The sequence below is a fragment of the Lonchura striata genome, chromosome 2 (assembly GCF_046129695.1).
Source record: "Lonchura striata isolate bLonStr1 chromosome 2, bLonStr1.mat, whole genome shotgun sequence".
NCBI lineage: Eukaryota > Metazoa > Chordata > Aves > Passeriformes > Estrildidae > Lonchura > Lonchura striata.
In genome coordinates this window covers 25,216,382-25,240,713 of record NC_134604.1, presented here as the reverse complement: position 1 = coordinate 25,240,713, position 24,332 = coordinate 25,216,382, and the positions used below count along the sequence as shown (strand labels likewise).

Sequence of the window (24,332 nt, the reverse complement as noted above, 5' to 3'; positions counted from 1 at the left end):
CTTGTCCACAGATCATAGCAATCCTTCCCCAGTGAGCCTGGCTTAAATCCCTCCTTGCCTGGAGGAGTGAACCTGTTGGAAAATAGATGTCTGCTTCACTTGCTCAATAGGTTCTCTTCCTTCAAGGGGGTCCCATGGTCATAGATACTCAAATGTTGTCCATGAGTTTGGGGCCTACAGAGAGGGGCTAATGAGCTGTGGGTTGTAAACAACATTCCTGTGAACCGAGCAGCACAGCTGGAATTAGTGAGTTGCTCTCTTCAGGCTTCATTTCCTTTTCCCCACCTAGCTTATAGATAGTGTTGCCTCAAAAGGACCATCAGCCACTCCTGCCGGGGAGGGGGATGAGGAAGCTGCTGTCTGTTTACTCTGTGGTTAGCAAAGCAGAAAATGATGTTGTTTCATTCCTCACTACACACAAATTTGGAAGCTGAAAATATATTAAAAAAAAAAAAAAAAAGATTTTTTTTTAGTGAAAATTCCTCACCACCTGACATGGGGTGTGAAGAATGGAAGCCAGACATGGATGTGAGAGAAGAAATACTGCAACAGCTGGCACACTCCACACCTAGAAGTGCCTGTTCAGGTCCTAGTTCATGGTCACTCTGGAGCTGTGACAAAAACTCAGCCTGGAATGTTTTCAAGGATCTTGAATGACCAAGTCATGGCTGATCTTGTGAATCTTAAAGATTCTGCCGTGCCTTTGTTGGTCTGCCATGTGTGGTGCAGTCATACAGAAGCTAACTACTGCAGGTAGCCCATGGGGGATCCCTCTTGGCTGAAAGGTGTCACAGAAACCAATAATTAATGCACCCCTTGAGTCAGTGCCTTGAAGCCTGGCATCCTGCAGGAGGATGTAGGACTGCATCTGGGACTCTCTGGAGTGTAAAAAGTAGCTGGGCTGATACTGAGAGACTGATGATCCCTTTCAGGCAACTTTGAGGTAGGCAGGCAAGTTCTGAGAGGTCATTTTATGAATACCCCCAAACTTGTCCAAACATAAAGCGTTGCAGCACAGGCTGTTTCTTGCTGTAGAACCTTAAAATACAAACTACACACCAATACATACTACTCTGATGTAATTTTAGAAATCCAGCTAGTAGTGAGAGGGGTGCAGCCTGTGAGATGAGTTTGTGGCTGGCTCTGGTTAATAGGTTGGTGGATGATTAAGCCAGGTAAGCTGCCCTCCATAATTCTGCTTATAACAAGGTCCAACTTCCTTTTGTCTTCACAGTTCCACCAAAGATCTCCAATATCTCCTCAGACATCACCGTGAATGAGGGCAGCAATGTGACCCTGGTTTGCATGGCAAATGGGCGTCCTGAGCCTGTCATCACCTGGAGGCACCTCACTCCTACAGGTAAGAAATCCAGCTGGATTCAATTTGTGAACTGTACTGTAGTTCCCTTCTGTTCCAGCATCAAAGAAAATTTCAGTAGCAATATAGGCAGCCCTAGAAAAGTGGCAAGAATCTTAAGTGTACTTCAAGCTTGTTTTGCAGTGTGAATTCCCAGGCACAATAACCAGGTTTTCCAAGTGAACAAATGAAATTACTTCAATAGATGCTCTGTAGAATTGGAACCTATAATTCTATTATCTTAGGTTTTCATCTAGTTGTCCCAGTCTCTACTGATGGTAATGCACAGCACAGTGATGGAGATGAAATGCTGCTGGTGCTAGACCAAGGGAAAAGGATTTCTGTTGAGACACTGTATAAAAGAGGTTCTTTCTGAAAACCATGGGATTTGCTTCCTACTGATTTGCCTTAAAAGGGAGAGGCAAAGAGTGGCCCAGTTTATTTCATACTGCTCTCCACTTTGGCAGACAGCCAGAAGTCTTGTGTCTTCTGAGTTGAGTAAAGAAGGCAATTGATCTTCAAAGTGAGTGAAGAGCATAGTGGTAACAGAATAAAGGAGATCTCACCGTCTTTGTTCTGCTATCTAACTGTGCTCTCCATGCTCAAGCATGTGGCAAGGTTGGGAGGAGAGTATCTTTTTAGTAGCCAGACTGTGGGGTCAGCAGCTTGGCTTGCAAGGAAAGCTCCAACCCCTAAAGATTTAACAGTAGGATAAGAACAAGAGGTAGGTTTCTATCCCTCTGTATCATGTCCTTGGAGGAGAGAAAAACTCTTTAGCTGACTTCTTTTCCTATCAGATACTCATTAATCTAAAATGCAGGGGGAAAACATTGATTAGCCCCATATGAATGATCTTCTGTGATCTTCGCATATATATAAAAGGTTAAAGAGGATTTGAGGAAGGCAGAGAACAAACATTCTGCATGTGCTACAGATAGTCCAGCTTTCTACTGCAGTTCAGCAGCCAGAAAATGGGAGAGTCTTGCAGAAAGTTGGAGAGAGAAAAGTCGAATGACACATTGGAACAGACTTTAATCTAAGGGCTACATCCAGAACCCCCTGGATTTGGAGCCTGTGGTTGAGATTGGGGTTGCTTAGATTTCCTGTCTTGTCTCTTCAGTCAAACCAAAGTTCTCCTGAGCTTTCATGTATATGAAAGCTAGATATGCATTCTGAATTTCTGGCCCATTTCTTGCAATGCCAAGAGAAAAAAAAAAAGATGGGGAAAGCCTGCAGGAAGAGGTGAGAGCAAGGCTGATTAGGGGAACACTAGTCCTCTGTGGTATTATCATCACTACCTGATTTTCTCTTCTGTTTTTTTTTCCAGAATTAAGTATGACCATGCCATTTGTATTCATAGGAGAAGAGAACTTATTTTTTTCATCTTTAATTATGTATATAGAATCTTCTAGCTTTGGTATTTCTGTTCTTAAGGTCTACTTCATATCAAATCTTCCATATTACTGCTGCATCCGTTTTTCAGTTCTCTTTCTTGTATCCAACTAAAATGTACTCCCTAGTCACTCTCTGAGCACAGACTAACACTGAGTTAAGGGTGTTAAATCTTCATGAAATCTAAGACCTGGAACACATGAGATGCATTCTTCAGAGCAGTTAGAAGATTCTTGTCTTGACTCATCATTTTTACTGTTGCTGCTTTGTGGGAGTTTTTCATTTGTACCACCTACTTCACTGTATCAGACACAGGTTTTTTTTGGTTGTTTTTGTTTTTGTTTTTTTTGTTTTTTTTTTGTTTTTTCCTTTTTACAAAAGTCTCAACAGAACAAATCCTCACTCTGGCTATCCCCACAGTTAGCAACAGAACTGAAGAATCCCACCCCTACTGTGACCATGGGGACAGTTTCCTTGGCTCTGTTGTTCAGTTTTCCAGCATGTCCCTTCACATTTTTCCTCCCATGCTGCGTGTCTCAGAGGTGTTGCCTTGTTAGCATCCCGCAGCACAAGCTCACTGACTCTTTTCCAATCCCTCCTCAGTCCTCCTCCCTATAATACAGCCTGCCAAGCACCTCCTGTGTAACAAACTAGAGGTTATGATGAAGGGCAGGCAGTCCTCAGTCTGTCACCTCCATGTGTTACTGATTGTGGTTCTTTCTTTTTCCCCATCTGAACCCATCTGCTGTCTTTTAGAGATACAGAGGAACTGCTTTCAGGCAGACATCAGGTCTTTGAGCAGCATAAAGCCCAGTAAGACACTTGTCTCAAAATGGGAGACAGAAGGACTTCTTTTAAATGTTTTCCTTGAGGTTGACAATTAATATAAATTCCAAATCCCTTCCAGAGCTGCTGCAGTTGGAAACATGTCTTATCTTGGAATCTCCCTTTTCCAGAACTGCAAGGCATTTTGGCTCCATTTATGCGAGTTTTGAAGACATCTGCTATGCATCAAAGAGCTATTTTAGACCATTGAAAAGGTTTCTAAAATATATCTCTCTCCTTCAATTTTTTTTCATGGTTAAACTTGTGACTGCAGAACTGGAAGAAAGAGTGTTATTGAGCCTGTGTGGGAGGTTTTGAATGGCCAGGTAGTGAAATTAAACCTGTTTCAGGGGGCAAGAGGACCAAATTACTTTTTCTTTGTGTACTCTCCTCAAGGAGTTCATCAGCAACTTTGTCTACTGTTTCTTTCATTCATTGACTTTATCAATAGAGTTTGTTGGCTAATTATCTGGGTTAGGACCACAGAAATGATTTAATTCTTGTTGGCTGTGGAAGATACAAATTCAAGGGAAGATAGTGTTTGTACTTAGGCAGAGAAGGTAGGAATGCATGTAATAGTTCATTTAAATGATGCAATCATAACTTACTTATCTGCCTATCTGGGAAGTTAAAAAATTGATTTATAAACTGCTGTGTTGCTTCCTCTTCTGGTTCTTCAGTGGACAGTTGAACCAGATATTTTTCTCACTTCAACTATAAGTCCTGATGCCCTCAAGCAGCCCACAGGAAAAAAACCTCTCCTAACCCTGTGAGAAAGCTAAAGTGTGACTGAGGTTGATGACTGTAACACTGACACCTAGGAGGAAGGCAGGTAAGGGGAAAAATACTTTAATAATTCAATGGCAAATGACAATACAGATCAGCTTTAATTTGATGAAAGTAGGAATGATATTCCTTGGAATGATGCAAGTCCTTGCTCTCCTCTTACATTCCTCTTCAGATGATTGGCAGATTGTATTTTGACAGAGCAGGTAGAGTCACCCAGACCCTTTTCTTTTTCACCTGACAGGCTATTGTTCTGTAGGACATTGGCAACCTGGTCAGAGTAGCTGTGGATAATTTAACATGCGCTGTCTGAGAGCACAAACAGCTTCATTAGCTCTCTCCTCCAGCCAGCAGAGCTCTTTCCTGGGATCACTGACCTGCACCTCCCAGCAGCAGGCCAGCACATCCCTCTCTGAACACAGTCTGATCCCATTCCTGTGATTCAAGCTGCAGGCTTGCTAAACCTGCCATACCTGATGACTTTTGCCACCCTGGTTTGTGATGGTAAGCCATAGAAAAGACTGTAAAACTGAAGGTCTGAACTGGATTTGTCAGGAAACTATGATGTGCTCAGTTAGAGTGGGGGTGAGTATTGATGATGCCCTATGCAGCTTGCATGAATTAGCAGTTGTTAGCGTTAGGAATACTTCACTAGGGAACACTCCACAGTCTCATCTCTTGAAGGGGACAAAACCCAGATTCTTTGTACCAAGACTGGCTGGTACCCTGTTGTTTTACTCTCCTTAATATTAGCTCATAACCTGCCTAATCCATGACCCACAAAGGCATAGATTATTTTTTGTCACTGAATGCAAAAACCTCAAATATCCTGTAGCTGCACCATATCCTGCATGAGGTCCCAAAACAGAACCATTTATCATTTATCACACTTACATGGTCTGTGAGGGATACCACAGGCAGCCTACCCTTCTGGGGGTAGTTATGTTAGAAGGAGCTCTTTTCCCCCTGTACCTTGCACCAGGATAACAACCAACACAGTCAAGAAAATACTGCAGTAAAAGGTCAGGGATGGTAGTCATGCCTGCTTTCAAGCCCATCTTAATTTTACTCAATATCTCTACTGACTTATGTGTATTCAGGCTAATGTGTCTTTTCCCTACCTGTAAGCTGCTGAGATCACAGTCCAGAGTATAATTTATCATTTCTCATCTCTGTGTCTTATTCAGAGCCAAGCTAGGTGCCTGATTGACTGAAAAAGGGCTTTCTGGGAAGAAGAAAAATTAATGTACTTTCATATCCTTACCAATAAATTCTCAAGGGAAGCCCTAAAGAGTGGCCTCTTGTGAATCAGTTTGCAGCAATATGAACATGAACAGTTGTTACAAGGTCTTTGGACTACAAAAGATCTCACTGCCAATCTTTTTGCTGTGCATGGGCAGGCAAATGGAGAAGAAAAAGCCATCTCCTGTGCTGAGAAGCTTGTACTTGAGCTCACAAGAGCAGTACCATTGGTGTTTCTGCTTCTTTGCCACAAAGCATCAGTGATAGAAACTTTTCCAAGGGCCTTGTTCATGGGTGCTCTGGCAAATGCCTTTAGTACCCATGCTGATGGTAGCCTGAGAGCTGGTGACAGGGAGACAAAGCTAAATTGGCTAAAGTTGAGGGATTGAATTACCAGCTGAGGAAGAAGCAATTCTGTTTTCCTAGAGAAGCTACAGAGTATGAAACTTGTATAAAGCCACTAGGTATCCTATTCTGGATCTAACTTCCTTGGCTTCAACCCAGCAAGGCCACTTGATGGAGAAGAAAACACTCTGGATTCTTCCAAATTCCACCTGACAGTCTAAAGAAACCCACTTTGTCTCAGAAAAAGAGCTTAGTTGTTACAGTGGTAATCACAGCATAAGAAGAACCAGTCTAGTGCAAAGCAGATAAGTATTGATTGCAACACCCAAGTTTCATGTCACAGCATAAAATGAAAGGAGATGAGAAGGCTTGTCAAATATGCCAGTCTGATTCTCCCTAGAGGGTGCTAGAAATTCTTATTGAGTCTCAGGGAATTTACCGTAGCCTGGGAAGTTTAGGAGGGATAGAGAATACAGAAATGTGCCTGCATGGCCTGTGTAATTGAAATGGTATACATTTAATATGTTTATAAACAGCTGTAGAACTCATTGTCATGGAAAGTTCTTTAAAGACGAGAACTTGGCAAGACTCAACCAGCTTGTGTATTCCTGAGGATAATGTGAACAAATCTGGATATTCTTGTTATTCACAATAAAAATACTGAAAAGGATGTTAAACTTCATGCTTTGGGGCTCAGAGATTGGGATAAGACCTAAAGTGAAAGAGACAGATTATCTCACACCCCCGCTCACTTGTGTAGTTTCCTTCAGTGCATGCCCGTCTCCTTGTAGACCTGAGTACTGAAGCAAGTAGAGACAGAGAGCTTTCTGAAGGCATGAGTTAAGAGGGTCATATTGGTCACAATGGGCAACTTTGCTCATTATGTCCTGTGTTGGCTTGCTTCTCATTGCTGCCTAAGTCCAAAGCCTTGTTGCCTCACCTTGTGTTGCTTAGGGAAACACAGTTTATGCCCAGAGAAAACCCTGAGCCAGAATCACCACAAGTCAGCCCTGTGGTCAGTAGGTAGTGGTGGGAAGCAGATTTTCTGGTTATCTAAGGCATTTGGATTTAGCCCATCTTTCTGCTGCTCTCCTAAATCCTTAGTAAAACAGCTGTAGAGAAAAGCAGCCTTGTTTTGAGAGGCATGGGGTGGGGTTTTTGTTTGGATTTGGTGGGGGTTTCGTGGCATTACTGTGCCAGTTCTTCTAATTTCACAACCTTCTCTCCATGAAACTGTCTCAGGAAACTTGAGGTTTACAAGGTATTTGTTTAACAAACAACTGAGGCAACTGATGATTTTTTTAAACAGGTCTCCTTTCCCTCTTATTTTTTTTTTCCTTCTTTAATGTTCAAAATACTTTCTGGTAAAACATCTTCCACAGAGACCTTTCACTTTACCTCTTACACACTCCCAGTTTGTTTTAGCACACTTTCTGAGATGTCTTTTTCTCTTGATCTAGTCTTCATCTTATCCAATATGTAAGGAAAAAAAAAAAAAAAAGGAAGAGGATGCTGGCTCATAAAGAGCCTGGGAAACAAGCCAAGCTTTCAACTTTTTCAGGTCTTCTCCATAAGGCATCCAAAGTTGTTTCAACCTCTACTTGCTTCCCACTAACACTTTCTCTATATTTCTTATATTTTTAGAGGTCTGTTTTTCTTAGGGCCCACCAGCTAGATCCATATTGCCTCCTTCCTCACCTGTAACAGACTTAAGTTATGATGGCTCTCTCTCCCCAGCACGCTTTACCTTCTTCCTTCTATGCCCAGCAACACATGCATTGCACAGGGATCCTTCCTCTTGTAATCATCTTGCAATAATGCCCCATTTGGTTACTCTGGGCTGTGATGCTGTTTCAGTACAAACACTGCTTATGCATGAAATGTTCCTTTTTTTAACAGCTTTGATTTCTTTCTACTGTCCCAGGGCAGAGAGGGAGAGCAAGGCCTCAAGAGTATTTTGGCATTTCTGGGGACACAGACAGATATAGCTGTTGTGAGGAGGAAATGTACCCTGCTGCCTACAGCAGTGGTTGGAGAGGAACATGTGGAATCTTCTGGTCAGTGCTTGTCTGCTCCACCTCTGGCAAAGCTGTCTGTGCTGCCGGCAAGATGTGGCAGTTCTGTACCAAGTTAGTTGCCTTCCTGCCACATAAAAATGTTGCTCCTTGCAGCAAGTTGGAGTCTGGTAGAGTTGCTTCCTTTTTATCTTCTCCCACATGGGTTCCAATTCTAGTCGGTCATGCTGTTAAAGCCTTTTCCATGGCATTTTAAAGGCTGAGCTGGATTGTGTCCATATGAGAACTTTCCTCCACCTACAGGAAAGCAGCATTTTTCTAGTTCACTGCATGCTGTAATATTACTGTCTTTGCAGTCCTGTGCCTCTACCTTCAAGCTTAGTGATGCTCAGTGGGGACACTCCTGTTTAGCTGGGGCATCCAGGAACAGCTAGGTGCTTTTCCTCCCCTACCTCCATGTGCCAGTCTTGAATGATCCCAGAGGGCTTAGATGTGGGAGTAAAAACTGAGCATCCCAGAAGATGAGTATTCAAAATCTCCCATGATAAATAATGTTAGGAAAAGGAATTGCCATGTGCTTTCACAAGCAGGATCAGAACAGCAGCTTAATGAACTTTCCAATTCTACGTCATTCCTCCTACCCATTCCACAGACCCATTAAAATCAAGGGATGTTTTTTGTCCTGACTAGGACAAAAAGAGGAGAGGTCTCCTAGGCCTGCCCTGCTGAGACTGGTTAGATGCAGTCCATCTGGCTGCCTTCCCTACCAGCCTTCCTTGTTGTCCAAACACACCATTTAGCACTCAGGTAGTCAACTGCACTAAAACAGACTGTGTGAAGAGAAGGTTACCAAGTGCAGGACACTGATGAAGTATGGATGTGTGTGTTGCTGTGTCTCCCTCTAGTGATCTGAACTCACAAGTCTGCTTTGGCTCCTTTGTGCTTGGAGCTGCTGGTTTGGGGACAGAGGTTCTCTGGATTCACCAGAGTAAAAATAAAAGGTAGATATTTTAGGATTGGGTCCCATTCCCTCTGCCATCTGGAGGTCATATTCCCCATTGGAAGTTCTGTATTTGCAGCTGTAGTTCATATCTGGAAATTTAAATGTGCTTATAAAGATACAGAGAGGTTGATTGTGAATTAAAGAGAGAAAAAATTCACAGCATGTTAAATTGAATAGTTGCAATTCAAACATCCTTAAGAAGAAAATGGGGATGCTGCATTTTTTTTTTTTTCCTTCTAGCTGTAATCTATAAGTGGTTTCACTTAGGGCGAGCATATTTCTCACTCTCACTTCACAGCAGGAAAGAGACACACTAATAAAAAGGGAAAGTTAAGGTAGTAGCTTATGCTTGGTCCATGCTTTTTTTTTTGTTTTGTTTTGGGTGTTTTTTTTTTTGTTTTGTTTTTTTGTTTTTTTGTTTTTTTATTTCAAGGGAGAGACCACCATTTTGTTATTATGCTGTTATGTGACTACAACTGACCTCAGGGGCTGCACTGACTTCAGTGATATATTCTGCACTGGAGCCAGACCTACTGTCTCATCTCAGGGCCAGGGTGAGCATAGATGACAGCATCTACTTCAGAACACAGGTCCTGCCAGGACAGGATGTCTGGAGGGAGTTTTCCTCCAGACAGCCCCAAAGCCTTTACCCCTTCAAGCATCTCTTGCACAATTGTCCTACTGTCTTTTGCCTCTGTCTCCACCCCCACACCAATCCCAATCATGAAGCTGCTTATATATTCCAGCTCTAGAGATAGCTGAAAAATAGTGTGAGAGAGAAGAGTGGGGTGTAAGGAGAAGCAGATTATTTGCAAGAGTCTCCTGTGTGTGTAGATAACCTAGAGAAAGAGAAAGCCAGCTTTAGGGGCAACATATCCTGAAACTGCTTCAGCAATATCAGATGTCACTCAGGCTCCTGCAGTGTGGAGCTTTTTTCCCAGGCCTGAACACAGTTGTAGTGGAAGTAGGAGTCTCCCAGCTGAAGGCACTGAACTATTTTGGTAGTGCCAGGCTGTGACAGACCCTGGTGTTGTGAACACTTGTGCTCTGTTTGCTTCATCAGCCTCCTTTCTGAGCCTTTCAGAAATATGTCTTCACAACATCCCTCCCTTTCCTGTCTGAAGAAAAGTGTGAGAGACTGGAAACATGATTCAGGGGGTTATTTTTTTCTTAGGAGGTGTATGTACAAAAGCATTGTTCTTATTTCTTCTTCAGATCTTCTTTCCTTTCAGAACAGCACCTGAAAAATACGACTCTTCTGATGTACTCTGTATTTTTTCATGCACTGGCTGAACAAATCATCGTTTCTCATAAAGTCCCAGTGAGTGCCCACCACAGTGTTCCTGCGGCAGAGGAGCCAAGCAGAGGGGCTGGGAGGGGCTGGGGAATGCAGGCCCATCCAGGAGAGCAGGAGCTGTGCTCCCATGCAGCCTTTGAATTTCACACCCCGTTTGGAGTGACTCGAGCCATTGGAAAAATAAGCATAACCTACCAAAGGATCAGTGTTGAGGAAGATGAAACAAGAAAGCCTTATAAATATGATTGCCTGGCAAAAGATTTAGGAAATACAGAGATTGAAATGGTAACAAGTTTTGAGATACCAAACCTTAGTTACTGCACAAGTAGAAAACAATAGTACAGCCAGGATGAAGGCAATCCCCTTTCTGGCTGGACAATGCCCTTACCTACAGACAGGTCCAAAGGTCAAATGGACTGTTCTATCTCACCCCCAAAATGTATGGGTCACCCCACACCTGTAACCCTCCCCTGAAACATCAGGTGTCTGTGACCCCATTGGCCCAAGTCTTGTTCCAGCCCACCTTGAAGCCCCCTGATAAGGGGTCCCTGAGGAGCCAGACGCTCTCTTGGAACTTCCACCCTCTCCTGGAGCATCCTCTTATCTCCCTCTACCCCTTGTCTCTCCCTTCCCACACTCCCTAATGCCTGCCACATGTCACGTCTGGCAGCTCCATGCAGGGCCTTTCACCCTCTCTAATAAACCTGATATTCTAAGAGCAGCCTTCAGAGATCTCTCATCTCCATCCATCCAAACTGTCCTGGAGCACAGCTTCCCCGCAGATCAGTACAATCTTCAAGGTATAAAAGTGTAATGCAGGTATTGATGGCTTGGAAAAGGCAGTGATCGTGGGAGATTTCAGTTGTGTTGATTGAGGGCAGTGGCCGTGTGGAAGGGTCGTGGAATGAGGACAGGACCATATCTATGGCGCTGCAGAGCACATTTAAAGAGCCCACCCCTTGTCTGCACTTGTGTCCCAGGAAAGGCACCAGTGGGAGATGAGATTGATGCAAAGGGAAGAGCAGTGCAGTCTCCCAGGGGCTCCTTAGGCTTCTCATAATGGTGCCTGTGGGTCACTGCCCTATTGCATGTGCCTGGCTGAGAATTGCTGGCAGGATCATCCTAATTACGAGCACTGTAATGGTGGCCATATGTCACTGACACCCTCCTTACCTGCTGTGCAGCCTCCAGATTTGTAAAAGCAGCATGAGCATGCAGGTGCACACTGCTGCATGCATTATTTGTGAGCACTTGACTGTGTTTATTCGTGTGTTCACCATGCTGGTGTCTGTCCATGCAGTTTGCTGCACAGATAAGCTTTTTGATGTTTACCTGCCTTACCCACAAACCTCAAAGGCTTGCATTTCCTTCAAGCTAGAATTGTGAAACATAGCAGTAAGCATGAAAAATAAAAGCACTTTACCTGCCATGGTTCTATACACCTGTCCAAACCCTGGCTGTACATGCTAAACTGCAGCTGCATGACAGAGTGAAAGATTTAGTATTTTTAGAGTCAATCATGATAGAAGACAAAATTTCAGAAGTTCCCCAAACTGCAGAAGCTCAGGTCACACTCCAAACTCTTCAACTCCAGCTTCTCTCTGGCATGCTTGCTTTTATCTACTGCATTTATCTCTGCTGTACTTGGGCATGTTCCAAGCAAATAAATAATTGGATCCTGCTTCTGTCTCCCCTTCTGCCCAAGGGACTTAAAGTTAATTTGTGCTGACTGTTGAGCTTTGGGTATGTGGTGGGTTGACCTTGGCTGATTGCCAGATGTCCACCAAGCTGCTCTATTGCTCTACCTCCTCAGTAAAATGGGGCATGGACAAAATAAGATGGAAAAAACTTGTGGGTCAAGATAAAGGCAATTTGAGAAAGCAAATGCAAAGGCCACTTACAGAAGCAAAGGAAAACAAAATATTTATTTTTACCCTCTAATTGTCAGCTGCAGGCAGTCTTCAGCCACTTCTCAGGAAGCTGGGCTTTAGTACATGTAGTGGTTTCTTCAAAAGACAAACATCACAGTAATGAATACCCCCATCCTTTCTCTTGGCTTTTATTGCTGGAATAACGCCTAATGGTATGGAATATTCCTTTGGTCAGTTTGGGTCAGATGTCCTGGCTGTGTCCCCTTCCAAGATCTCACTCATCCTCAGCCAGCTGGTGATGGGGAAATGTTGAGACAGCCTTGACGCTGCGCCAGCACCCCTCAGCAGTACAAAGTGCCAGTGTGTTATCAACACCTTTCTAGCTCCCAGTGCAAAGCACAGCACTCTGAGGTCTGTTGTTGGGGAAATAAACTCCATCTCAGCCAAACCCACTACAGGGGAGAGGCTGCTGTGACAGAAGGAGCTCAGGGCACATATAGGTAGATGGTTTCCTTGCATTGTGAAATTCTAGGTGACCCCATAGCAACCATTTGTGCTCTTGGGAGCTTTCCAGGGGATTACACAAAGATACCCATGTTCCCTACATATTTCTTCAGCAAGCTTCACCTCAGATGCTGGAGCTGCATGTACCATAACTTGAGTGAAATACAGACCCATGGAGAGGCAAGTCACTCCTTGCAAGAGGCTGGGATAGCTTTTGGAGTCCATGCACAGAGCAGAGCCTGTAAGGGACTTGGGAACCAAGAGAAGTCACATTTGCCGTGCAGCATCTCCTGCATGAGACCCAGGGAAGATGAGGGAAGGAGACTGTTAACTTGAACAGACAAAAGTAATTAGAGGACTAAAATAATAGATTAATGAGCAGGCAGTGTCGGGGGAGCTTATTAATTATCAGTAGAGGATTTCCTTCAGTGTGCAGCCTGGCTGAGGGCATGGAAGATAGCAACTAATACTCAAGTCCCATTTAAGGGAGTTGCTAAGGAATTAGCAGCACTGAGTGTCTGGAGAACGATAGCAGAGGTTGACTTAAATGCTTCCTTTGAATCTTGTGTTCTGTGTGGCTCAGGTAATGGCTGGGGATGAGGGGGATCTGGGAAACACTAGATTGTATCTAACCAATGTTAATAATGGCTCAATAAAAATGCTCTGATAAGAACACATTAAAGTTGCACTGTTAAGCACTCACAAGCCTGGTAAGGTGAGATTTAAGGTTACAGATGCAACCTTAACGCTTCTCCTGCTGAGTGTGCCTTAGCAGGCAGCCTCTAATTAAGGGGCATTGGGCTATTGCTCAAGTAATATATCATAACATCAGTTAATGCTCTCTTTGGCTTTGGACAGGTGCACACAGTGTCTCGTAATATTGTGGGTTTGTCAGTGTGTGCCTGATGAAAATGAGTCCATTTTAATTGTAGCAGTGAGAATCCTGCATTAGTTGTGCTGGAACAAAGCTTGGTGGTTTAGAACATGAGGTCCATTGAGACTGTTCAGAAGCAGGGCAATCCACCACCCGTTCTGTCAGGTCAACATTTCACATGTCAGAAAGCTGTAGTCATGGAAGATGCTGACATTAGTTGTGTTCAGAATGGAGCTTTCCTTTCTAAGGACTGATTTCTGCTCATTTAGCTCAACGTATTGTGTTTTTTTTTTCCTTTCTGAAGCATTTAGGCTGTTCATATGGTGAGGTGATACTCTGTCCCATCAGACTGTGCCACAAAATAATGCCTTTCATCTATCACTGAGGAGGTAACTGTTCACATATTGGCGTGTTTTCCATTTAACATTCCTACATTTACACTCCTAGTCTCATTGCATATACTAAGATAGTGATATAATGGGAAAAATACAAAATGTAAAGAGCAAATCTGTTCTTGGGGAGCATTGCAAAAGTGAATGGATTCAGTGATTTTAAACCAGACATAGTAGATCTAACATCTTTGCTTAACAGCAATGCTAAGTTGTTAGCCTGCCCACTGAACACAAAGTTCTTTGAGGAGAAGCCATCCCTCCTGCTGTGTAAGTCCTTGAGCAAAAACATTTGTCCTTCCCTGCATACCCTTACTGCAGTAGCCTGAGATTTCTCAGAAGCCACCGTCCATGCATTTGGCAAACATGATCTGCAGCACTCCTGTTATCCCACTGCTATCCCACTGCTCCTCCTTGCAGCTGTGTAGGGAGGCCTGCTTTGGTTGCATTTGGAGCAAATAGTCAGCATTGTTGGACTGAGAGGTTTTGAAGTCTGTTAGGCATCATGTGAGCTGGGGTGCAGGCTTGCATGTGAGTTTGAGATCATCTAAAGCAGTTCAGATGCCCTGAGCTTTATTTTTTGCATTTTGGATCACTCTCTAAAGAACAGATGGGGATGGTGAAGGCAAGGGTAGCAATTTTAGCAGCAGCTAGAGATCTGTAGATATTTTTAAAGGTTTCCAAATGTGTTTTGTCTGTCCTCAGCAAGACACAATTGTGTTGTGAGAGCTGTCCCTTAGAGGCAGGTGCAGACTGGTCAGACTGGAGCAGAAGTTCATCAAGAGTGTTATGTGTGAAAAAGAAAGGTCACATAAGCCCAGATGGCCCTCCAGGAGACAGGCTGGGTGGCCATGGGAGGAACAGATCTCATGTGCAAAGTATGAGGGAACAACTGTAAGGAGGAAAGGTAGGGAATTTCAGAGAAAGTCCATAGTATGGTGAAATATGCTGATTAATTCTCACAGACCTGCACAGATCTGAAGTGAGCTAAAAATTTCCTTGCTTGGAGACTTTGGGGATCACTGAGCAGAGTTTGTTTAAAAGAAATGAGCTTCATCTGAGAGGTTTTGCAACTTGAGCTAATGAGAGTCTGTCTGTCAAACTTAAGTGGCATCAAGTGGCCTAGAACAAGGGCTCTTGGGCGTTAAATGGTTCCTACCAAATACCAAGCCCATTACCACGATTGGCTGTTGTAGTCCTCTAAACGGCAAAAGTGATTAAATTGGTCGTTATGAAACACTAAAGATGCATAATTATGAAAAATAACGTTTGAGTAAGAGGAGATTTCAGCTCACTCACCGCTTTGTATCTCAAGAATGAATCAATGTAGAAATGTTTTAAAAGCATCCAAGGGTTGCCCCTTGTCTGGTTTTCTCCTGACAGTCTGGAAATTATGAATGTGATTGGAAGTGAAGGTGTTTTTCCAGTCTCTAGGCAGATATAAAAGCTGGAGACTGAATGTCCCAAGTCCCCCTCTCTGCATGAATGTGTTTCATTGTCCAGTCTCTCCCCTCTCTTTGCTAAGGTGAGGTCCTATGCACAACTTCCCTGGCTCACCCTGGCACATCAAGCACTCTTGCCTTTTCTTGAAGGGAGGGAGGGAGGGATTTAAATTCTCAAAGTGTCAAGCTCAGGCAATGTTCTGGAATGGGCACAGGTATGTTTTCTTCTCCTAGGAAATCCTCAACTGCTCCAGAGCACTCTTCTCCATGCCATGGAGAAAGGCTTTCTAGGAGGCAGTTTAACAAAAATGTGTTGCAAAAATCGAGTGTTAGGCTTTGGTCACTGTGCACAAGAGGGCAGGGGGCACTGAGTATTCATGGAACTCTCTACAGATGGGCAAGGGAGTTGAACAAAGAATTGCAGAGCTGTTGCGCATTGTTGAGCATAGGGTGTCATAGTGGTGTTGCTTCAGACCACCCCTCAGATGTTGTTCTCCAATTAAAAGGCTGGGATAACACCAGGCACAGAGCAGACTGTGAGCACAGGGGTTCTCTGGCACAGGTCAGTATACCTAGACTTCCTAAGATTCTGATGTTCCTGGTTTGCACAGACCTTCAGCAGGAATAGACTATTTATTCATTTTACTGTCTTTTTAGTTTTCTCCCTCTTTAGTGCCACCCCAGCCCTAGAAGAGTTTTATAGACTCCTTAGAAAGAGTAATAGTGGTTCTGAGTTATGTACAGCCCCTGGGGCCCTCTGTTCTCCTTGGCCTGCTGCTTCTCACTAGGTGTGCAGTAGCTGAGCCACCGAGCCAAGTGCTTGTTTCTCTTGTCAAAACTAAGTGGTCACTGGGGACATACTGGTATTTACATTCCATTATTCCTGTATGAGATATGTAATGTACTAGGAGATCATACCCAAAACTCTTCTGACCATTCATCTCCCTCATCTGTCTCTGCTCACCTTCCTTCCTCATGTGACAGCTGATGTTGAGTATCTTTCAGGAACGTGATTTGTTTGTAGATCAAATGCCTTTAAAAAATGATCAGACATTGCTTGGCATCAGTGTGTCATTAAAGCTGTAGTTGCTTTTAAGAAAATACTCTCTGTGCGTCATTTATGGCATTATTCATATCCCAGAAGACAAGTAATGTCATCTGCATATCAATGTGAGATTGTGCAGGCCAGCAGTCTGCTGATTTGCCATATGATGTTGTGTTTTCTTCAGTACTCCTGTGGCTGCCATAGTCAAAATAAAATGTACTGTGTCTTAAATGGAAAGGCAGCTATCTCTGCCTTTTGAAGGGGCTGCATTCTTCACAGATATAGAGCTGTAACACTCCTTTTGACACCTACCTGTGCCGCCAAACCTAATGCTACTCAGCCAAATTTGACCTGTCTGAAAAACAACTTGAGCTAATTTAAACAGAGTGAGATGCATCCTGAAAAGTTTCAGACCACTCTTCAGGTGCTGGTAAGAGGACAAGTTGTGAAAATTATTTGATTTCAATCCTTAGATATTTTAAATTTTTTTCTATTTTTTTTCACAGCTTCTTGCAATTTACACAAACTTGTTGGCTTAAATCCACAGTTGTACAGTTGAGGATTAAGCTGTCTCACTGAAGACACTTATTTGCAGAAAAAAATAATAGCTCAGATGCCTTGAAGGCCTTAATATGTGTTCAGGGACCAGTTTCCCACAAAGTTATGTACTAGAGAACTTGCAGGAGAGAATGAGTCAAAAACTGATCTGGATTTCACATGTGGGACATTTTCCCAGCACATTCCATCTTAAAATTTGGCCTGTAAGCCCCAACTGCATGTTAATCAGTTGCTTTTGACAAGGATGGCTTGGATGACAAAAAGTGTGTGTGTGTGGAAAACTCAGGTTTTTAACCAAAATGATTTTCATATCATTTGGAAAGGCCTCAAGACCTCCTCAAAGTTTATAGCCTTCATGGCCAGGAGTTCAGTGTCTGGGAATTGTACCTCATGAGTGAAGCTGCTTGGTTTCAGCCCCAGATTAAATATATTATTGGCAAACATTGCCCTGTGACTGTGGTCTTACTGATATTTGCTGTCGTTTTGCTGAACTTTATTACATCACTCCATTTTGCAATTCCTGTTTTAATCTAGCGGTTATACAATGTCAATAAATCTAGGCGGGAATGTTGCAAATTCCTCTTTCCACCTGTCAAACCCTAGCTTGGAAATTAAATTTTAAGGTTGTAAATAGAATCTACTTGGACTTGACTTCACATTGCTGTGGCAAATGGTGTGCATTGTCTTTATGATGCTGGAAATAGCTTCACAAGGAGATAGCTTTGTTCTGGAGAGCTGTCCAGAAGAGACTTTTTGAAAGTGACTTTAAATATAAAACTACCGTCAAAATACTAATGAAAGCAAAGGCTATTCATTTAGATAGTCTGCAAACTCAAAGATCCTCCAACTAGCTCTTTTTTTAGTAGACATCAACCTAGCAGAGGTATACCAAATTTATCCTTCTGTTACTTGGCTGTTCCCTTTCTGACTATTTGTAATGTAGGCTCTCTCCTCTCCAGAATTCCCCATGTCAGGAAAAGAAAATGGAGAGAGGTACCCTTGTCGATAGCTCTTCCATCAAAGCCTGCCTCATTTATATGCAGGCAATAACTAAATTATGCCTATGGGGAAAGGCAACAGAGACAGGCCTGGTTGAGCAGCTTTAAGCGATTCTTTCCCAGATGCATTTTTCAAGTGTTCTGAAGGCTGTTTTAAGAGGTAACTTTACTTTAAATTCCTGGACTTGCAGGAGTGTGAAGAAGCAGGATTATTAAAACCATGCAGCCCCCTTAAGTATCTGAAAGAGAGTGCAGCTTGTAGTGAGGTGTTGCACAGGAAGATAAGAACATTTGCTGCCTCAAGATGCTGTTCCCTAAATGGCTCTAGCAGTCTCCAAAGCATTTGTCCTATAAATGTGGTGCTTGAGACAGGAATGTAGCTGGAACCTCTTCTCTTGCCGGGAGCTGAAGTTTTGAGGCTATGAGAGTGAAGGAGTGATACATGTCAAAGAGCCTGGAGCAGATGCCCATGGGGGAAAGAAGGCTTTGCTACAGGAGGAACCCCACACATGGTGATTAACAATCAGCATCCTCAAGGGTGCCAAGAACGACGCTCCATCTGCTTCTGCTTCCTTAGGTCATTAAATAAGCACTGCTCTGGCACTTGTCTTTTCTCTTCACATCAACATCAAAAACCAATATTCATAGCCTCTTACATCCTTTCCCCCGCTCAGTGCTGGCAGCTGTTCTCTCACCCCCTTCCTGCACTTGAGATACCTGCTGCAGTAATGGGATCCTCCTGCAAGCTCTTTAATTGAAAGGAATTTCTGTCTGGCCTGAAGATGTCAGGAGGCTGACGGAGACGCGTTTCTATAAAATGAGGCTTGATCTACAGTGCAACAGGCAGTGTCTGATCACTGAGAATCCTTCATACTCACTGGCTTCATCCAGCTTTTTGAGGGCAGGGGAGTGTTAATTAAGGTGTGTCTGTCAGGGTGTGGGTGCTGGAGACCCCTCTGACTCAGCTGCCATCTCTCCCTCTGCAGCTCAGCCTGCAGGGTGCCATTGCTTCCTTCCCACATGGCGCGTCCCCTTGCCTGCTGTGCCGCTTCCATTTCTGATTCCCATCAATTTGAAACAGAGCCCTGCTGACCCTGCTGACCGCCGCTCATACATCTCCCGGCATGGTTAATAATAATGGCCTCTGTGGGAAATGATGGGCTGAGACAGAGAAAGGACATAATGATGCTCTGGCTGGGGGTAGGCAGAAAGAGGAAAGTGAAGTGACAAGCAACTAAGCAGCAAGAGAGAGGTATGATGATAGAAACAAACAAACCTGCAAATGTCTAAAAATCCACGGTGATGGCATCCCTGAAACAAATGGGGAGAGACAAGCTTGAGTCCCTAAGGAGAGAAGAGGGGAAAAAAAGAGAGAGAGAGAGGAAAGCGAGCAGAGAATCAGCCAATAATTGAAATGGCATCAGGGAAAAAAAGAACTGGAAAGCACAGACAGGCTTGGAATTGGCATGTGGCAAAGAAAGAGGATGAAAGATGGAGAAAGAACATGGAGGAAGAAAGATGTGGATGTATGGAGTGAAACAGAAGAGTGGAGAGAATGGCTATATGGACCTAACAAAACAAAATAGGCACTGAACAGGAGGTGGGGGAGCATAGAGAGGAAGAGAGGGAAGAGACACATGCATTGGCAGAGGAAGAGAAGCATACGGGTACCAAACCAGGGTAGAGAAAGGAGAGAAAACAAGGTATTTGGGCTTAGAAAGAGGGAGGAAAGGAGAAAGAAGTGAAAGAAAGAGTTAAAGAGCAAGTTGAAGAGCCCCAGGTCTGTGTCAATAAAGTTCACCAGAGACACAAAGAACATGGTTTGGAAACCTGATGACACCTGATTTTGCAAGGTTTCATCAGTCCCCATCATCTGCTTGAGATACCAGTGTAAATTCCAGGGAAGTGTATTTCATTTTTGAGTAAGCAGAGTTTGATTTTGATGGAAAAGCTTCTGGCCCTGCACTGAAGCCCCTCTGCCCATGGCAGACAGCAGGCAGATTTATTGTGGGTATTACCATAGCAATACCATGACCCCAGCAAGGAAAGCAGCAGGCATCTCTTGCTTGGGCAGACCAGCCACTTCCCTGCTCAGTGTTTGCTGGGTAATTGTCCCTAGTGCCTGATGCTGTGGCAGAAGAATGTTTCCTTCTGTTGGTAAAGCAGATCAGTGCTGAGATGCACTGTCAGAGATGTTGCTCTGATGTGCAAACAGTTGCTGCTGCCCTTGGCGCTTATCAATAACCAATTATGTGTTCATCTGTGTTTCCTGGCTCACAGTTTTTTACCCCCACACAGAGGAAATCAGAGAAGACGGTTAAATTTCCTCTCTGTAATTTCTGTCCCTCAGCTGTGGCTGGGAGGAAGCTGAGTGGCAGTTGCTGGAACAGCAGTGCTTTGCTGTGCTGCAGGGAGGTTAGCCAAAGCACAGGGGTGAGCTGTGGCTGCTCAGGCAGAAGTGTGTGGGCAGGTCTTTGGCAGGTTCACCACTCTGCTTAGCTGCTCACATGCTCAGTAACTGAAGGCATTTTTGCAAGCAATCCTCTGTGGTCCTTCACTGAAACACTGGTACTCCTGTCCTGGGTTCTGTGCTCATGGCTGGCCCTGCCCTCCTGTGGAACACTGCATAAGCCAAGGATCTCTATATGCAACCTTTTCTCTTCCCCAAAAGAAATGTCTCCATCAATTATGAAAATTTTAGATTTAAGGTATTTCTAAGGCACTTATGGGTTTGGTTTTTTTTCTTTTTTTTTTTTTTTTATGGGATGGAACCAATAGGAGTTAATAGTGAGCACAAAAATAGAATCATAGAATCATCAAGGTTGGAAGAGACCTTTTAAGATAATTAAGCCCAGATATCCACCCAGCAATACCATTGTAACCTCTAAACCAGTAAACCATATCACCTATTGTCAGATGCAGGCACCTCCAGGGATGGTGACTCCACCATCTCCATAGGCAAACTTTTCCAATGTCTCACCACCCTAACAGTGGTTTGTTTTGGCCTTTTTTCCTAATGTCTCATCTGAACCTCCCTGTCTCAGTTTAAGGCCATTTCCTCTGATCCTCTTACTGGTAGAAGAGACCAGCCCCCAACCTGGCTACAGCCTCCTTTCAGCCAGTTGTAAAGGGTGACAGGCTGCCCCCTGAGCCTCTTCTCAAGACTAAACAAACCCAGCTCCCTCAGCTACTCCTCATAAGATGTCTTCTAAGCCTTTCACAAATGTTCTTGCCCTTCACTAGACATGTCCTTTTTAAAGGGAGGGGCCCAAAACTGAAAGCAATGGTTTAGTTTGGGGTCAGAAGTGCAAATGCATGTAAAAGTACAAAATTTACTCACTTCAGATTTTCCATTTGTCAGATTGAGGCACAAGAAAAAACAGCACAAACAGGAAAAAAAGTATTTTTTAAAGATCTGCATCAATATTCATGGAACTATTTTTCGTTGCTACCCTTTTTCACAGCTTTTTTTCTCCAACTCCTTAGAAACCACTCTTACCCCTCCCATCTTTGCCATTTCAGCTTCCACCTCTCTCATGCAGTGTTCAAATAAGCTCTCATTATTTTTTTTTTCTTTTCTGGAAAAGATGAGACTCGTTAGTATCAAATACAAGTGGTTGTGGCACAGAGGAAAAGAGGAACCTGGGTGAGCCTCCTGGCTGGCATTCAGATGCAGAGATTTGGTTTTCAATTAGATAATGCTCTCTGAAAACCGGACTGCTGGAGCACATGGGACAATATTGACTGAAGTACAAACCAATTCAGTGGGTGACCTTCATGCTCTTGCTGTGCAGCTAGTGAGGATGCCTGGCGTGTAAATGCCACCCTATTGGTATTTATTTCATGTTACTCGTAACCAACCCACACCAGGGAATGGATGAAAGGCAGCATTCAGGCAGGTAATATGATTATCAGGTGATACATCAGACTGTGATTCCACAAAGCCAAAGGGTCAACAGCACTGGAAAATGTATTTTGCAGCTTCTGGGAAGATGAATTTTTTAAAAGATGACAGTGTCCTCAGTATAAAATGAATACATAAGTACCTCAAATAAATAGATATTGTGTAACATGGTTCCCACCTCTCCTCAGCTGACCAGCTGGCTTCCAGTGAAACTACTAACTGTGTAGACACCACTGTTTGTATTTGATCTGGTTTGTGTTTGCACATATTAAATGAGAGCAAAATTTTGGCCTCTTCGCCACTTAGGGCACAGAGGAAGTGGGGGGTCCATTCCCACCTTTTTCTTAGCCCTTTGAGATGGTGGTCTCACTCACTGGCATCTCAAGATACTCTCCTGTTGGCAGACACTGTCTGGACTCCCAGGGGTGAAAGCAGAGCTGCCAGTCTAACTATCAGTCCTGGCTCCTCTCACTAGCATGCCTAGGGAAGGTTTTGTGCTGGGCATTTACATCCTTACCAGCCTGTAAGTTCGAGTCAAATCACCTGTGACTCACAGAATAATGTACTTTTTCTCAGCAGTCAGCCTTTACTTGACCTTTGACTGGATGACCTGACTCTCTCACATATAGGAGGATGAGAATGGAGACTGTTATTACAACTGGCTGAAGTTGTGCTGATTAAAGTTTTAGCAAAACACACTCAACTGTTTGCTCCAGAGAGACTACAGCTGTGGTCATGCTATAAATCATTAACATCAACCTATTAAAATAGGTTCCCAGGCATCTGCACTGCTTCTGCTGAACTCCAGTGCGAGGAATAGCCTATGATGCCAATTCCTCTCTCAAAGATCATCTGTGTGATCTCACTAGTACCATTATTCAGGCTGCTCGAGTAAAACCACCAGGTTCAAAAAGGGGGAAGAAACAACAGACACAGACAGAAGGTTTCTGGTTTGTAAATGGACACAGATGCCCAAAAAAAACTGGGAGCCATTATCACAAGGCACCCAGAATAGCTTTTGCTGCAGTCAGTGAGAGCAGCTTTTAAGACAGACACTTTCTTTTCTCACAGCTCAAAGAGCAAGTAACAAAAAGAAGTAAACCTCAGAGCAGAAAAATGACCTCTGAATTTTCTCAGGGAAAAAAAAAAATGGATCTCTTGAACTGAAAAAAAAAAAATGTGGCTGAGCTTTGTGAAGAAATATTCCTTCCATTGAGGGAAAAAAAGGAACTGAGATAAGATTTTGCTTTAGCTAAATTTTAAGGCCAGAAAGGATCATCTAGTTTGTCTTCACACATAGCACAGTCCAGGAAGATCTGGCATGGCCATTTCTGTCTCAAGCCCATAACAGACATTGGAAGAACAGCCCATCTTTCACAAGGGTGTAGGTGGCACCACTGTGGCCCTTCTCTGTGGCCTGTCCATGCTCCAACAGAGTGCCCACTGTGTCCCTTCTCAAGAGACTCCACTAATCCTGGCATCCCAAAGAAATGGCCTCTTGCCCTTCCTAACCAGCTTTTCTTTCCATGGAGAACTTCACGCAGCCTGTGGGGTGTATGGAGGAGTAAGGGAATGAAAGCTAATGAGGTAAAATATAATCATAGCACTCCTTCACTCTCACAAGCTGCTCAGAGCAGGTTCTGGGGATGGGCTGTCATTTGTCTTCCAAACTGGCTCGAGCTGGCTCACCTTTTCCCCACTGAAATGCTCGTGATTTGAGAGCCTGAGGTGAGAGAGGCATAACAACTTCACTGCACTCAGGACATCATTGTCAAATTGAAAGATTGGGGAGGAGCCACTTCACCCGAGGAAAGCATTTGCATTCAGAGACTGCTTAAGTGCAGACAGCTTCCTCTCCATGGTCTTGAAGGGGAGCCAAGCACCCTCTTGCAGTTTGCCTGTTAAGGGAAACACTTTGAGTTTTAGAGTGTGGACAATGAGAGGGAAAACGAGCAGATGGTTCCTGGGAATGTGCAGCTTTCTGTCCCACTGCAAACACTCCAGCATGAAAGCTGTTCATTTTTACCATTTCAGGTGTAACTCGAAAAGAGAGAGAGGAAAAAGTCCCCCAAATAGGTGAGGACAGGAAATCATAGCCTTGAGGAGGGTCCCATGTAGCTAACAAAAGACTTTGTGTAATGTTTACAAGTTACAGAGGGTGTTCTAAATGAACACTAAATGGAGTTGGAAACAGAACATTCTGAAGGGAGCATCTGGTTGTGTTTTGGGCTGTTTCACTGCATTTATATGTGTGCATTTTATGAGAGTCTAACTTCGTATCTTCATGTATCCTAACTTTGGAGCAGCGGGATCTGCTGCGAATGATAAAATAGAAATTGGAAAAGAAAGTGCAACTGGGTGTGTGCTGTGCTCTGAAGAGCCAAGGATCAGACAGTGTGCAGGAAAAGGGATCAAACAGAAAAAAATCAACAGCTCCATCAAGAAGGGGACAGCCAGGAAGGCTTTGCATAAGTTCGAGAGAAAT

General features: G+C 43.7%; 1 protein-coding gene across 4 annotated transcripts in view; it reads left to right on the top strand.

Moving 5' to 3' along the window:
- Window positions 1-24,332, top strand: part of LSAMP (limbic system associated membrane protein) — a 1,016,243-nt gene that overhangs the window by 895,208 nt on the left and 96,703 nt on the right. For all 4 annotated transcript variants that reach the window (XM_021549182.3, XM_077781239.1, XM_021549181.3 and 1 more), the window contains one exon: window positions 1,235-1,360. In XM_021549182.3, the coding sequence (XP_021404857.1) occupies window positions 1,235-1,360 (126 nt within the window). The remainder of the gene's footprint in view (window positions 1-1,234; window positions 1,361-24,332) is intronic.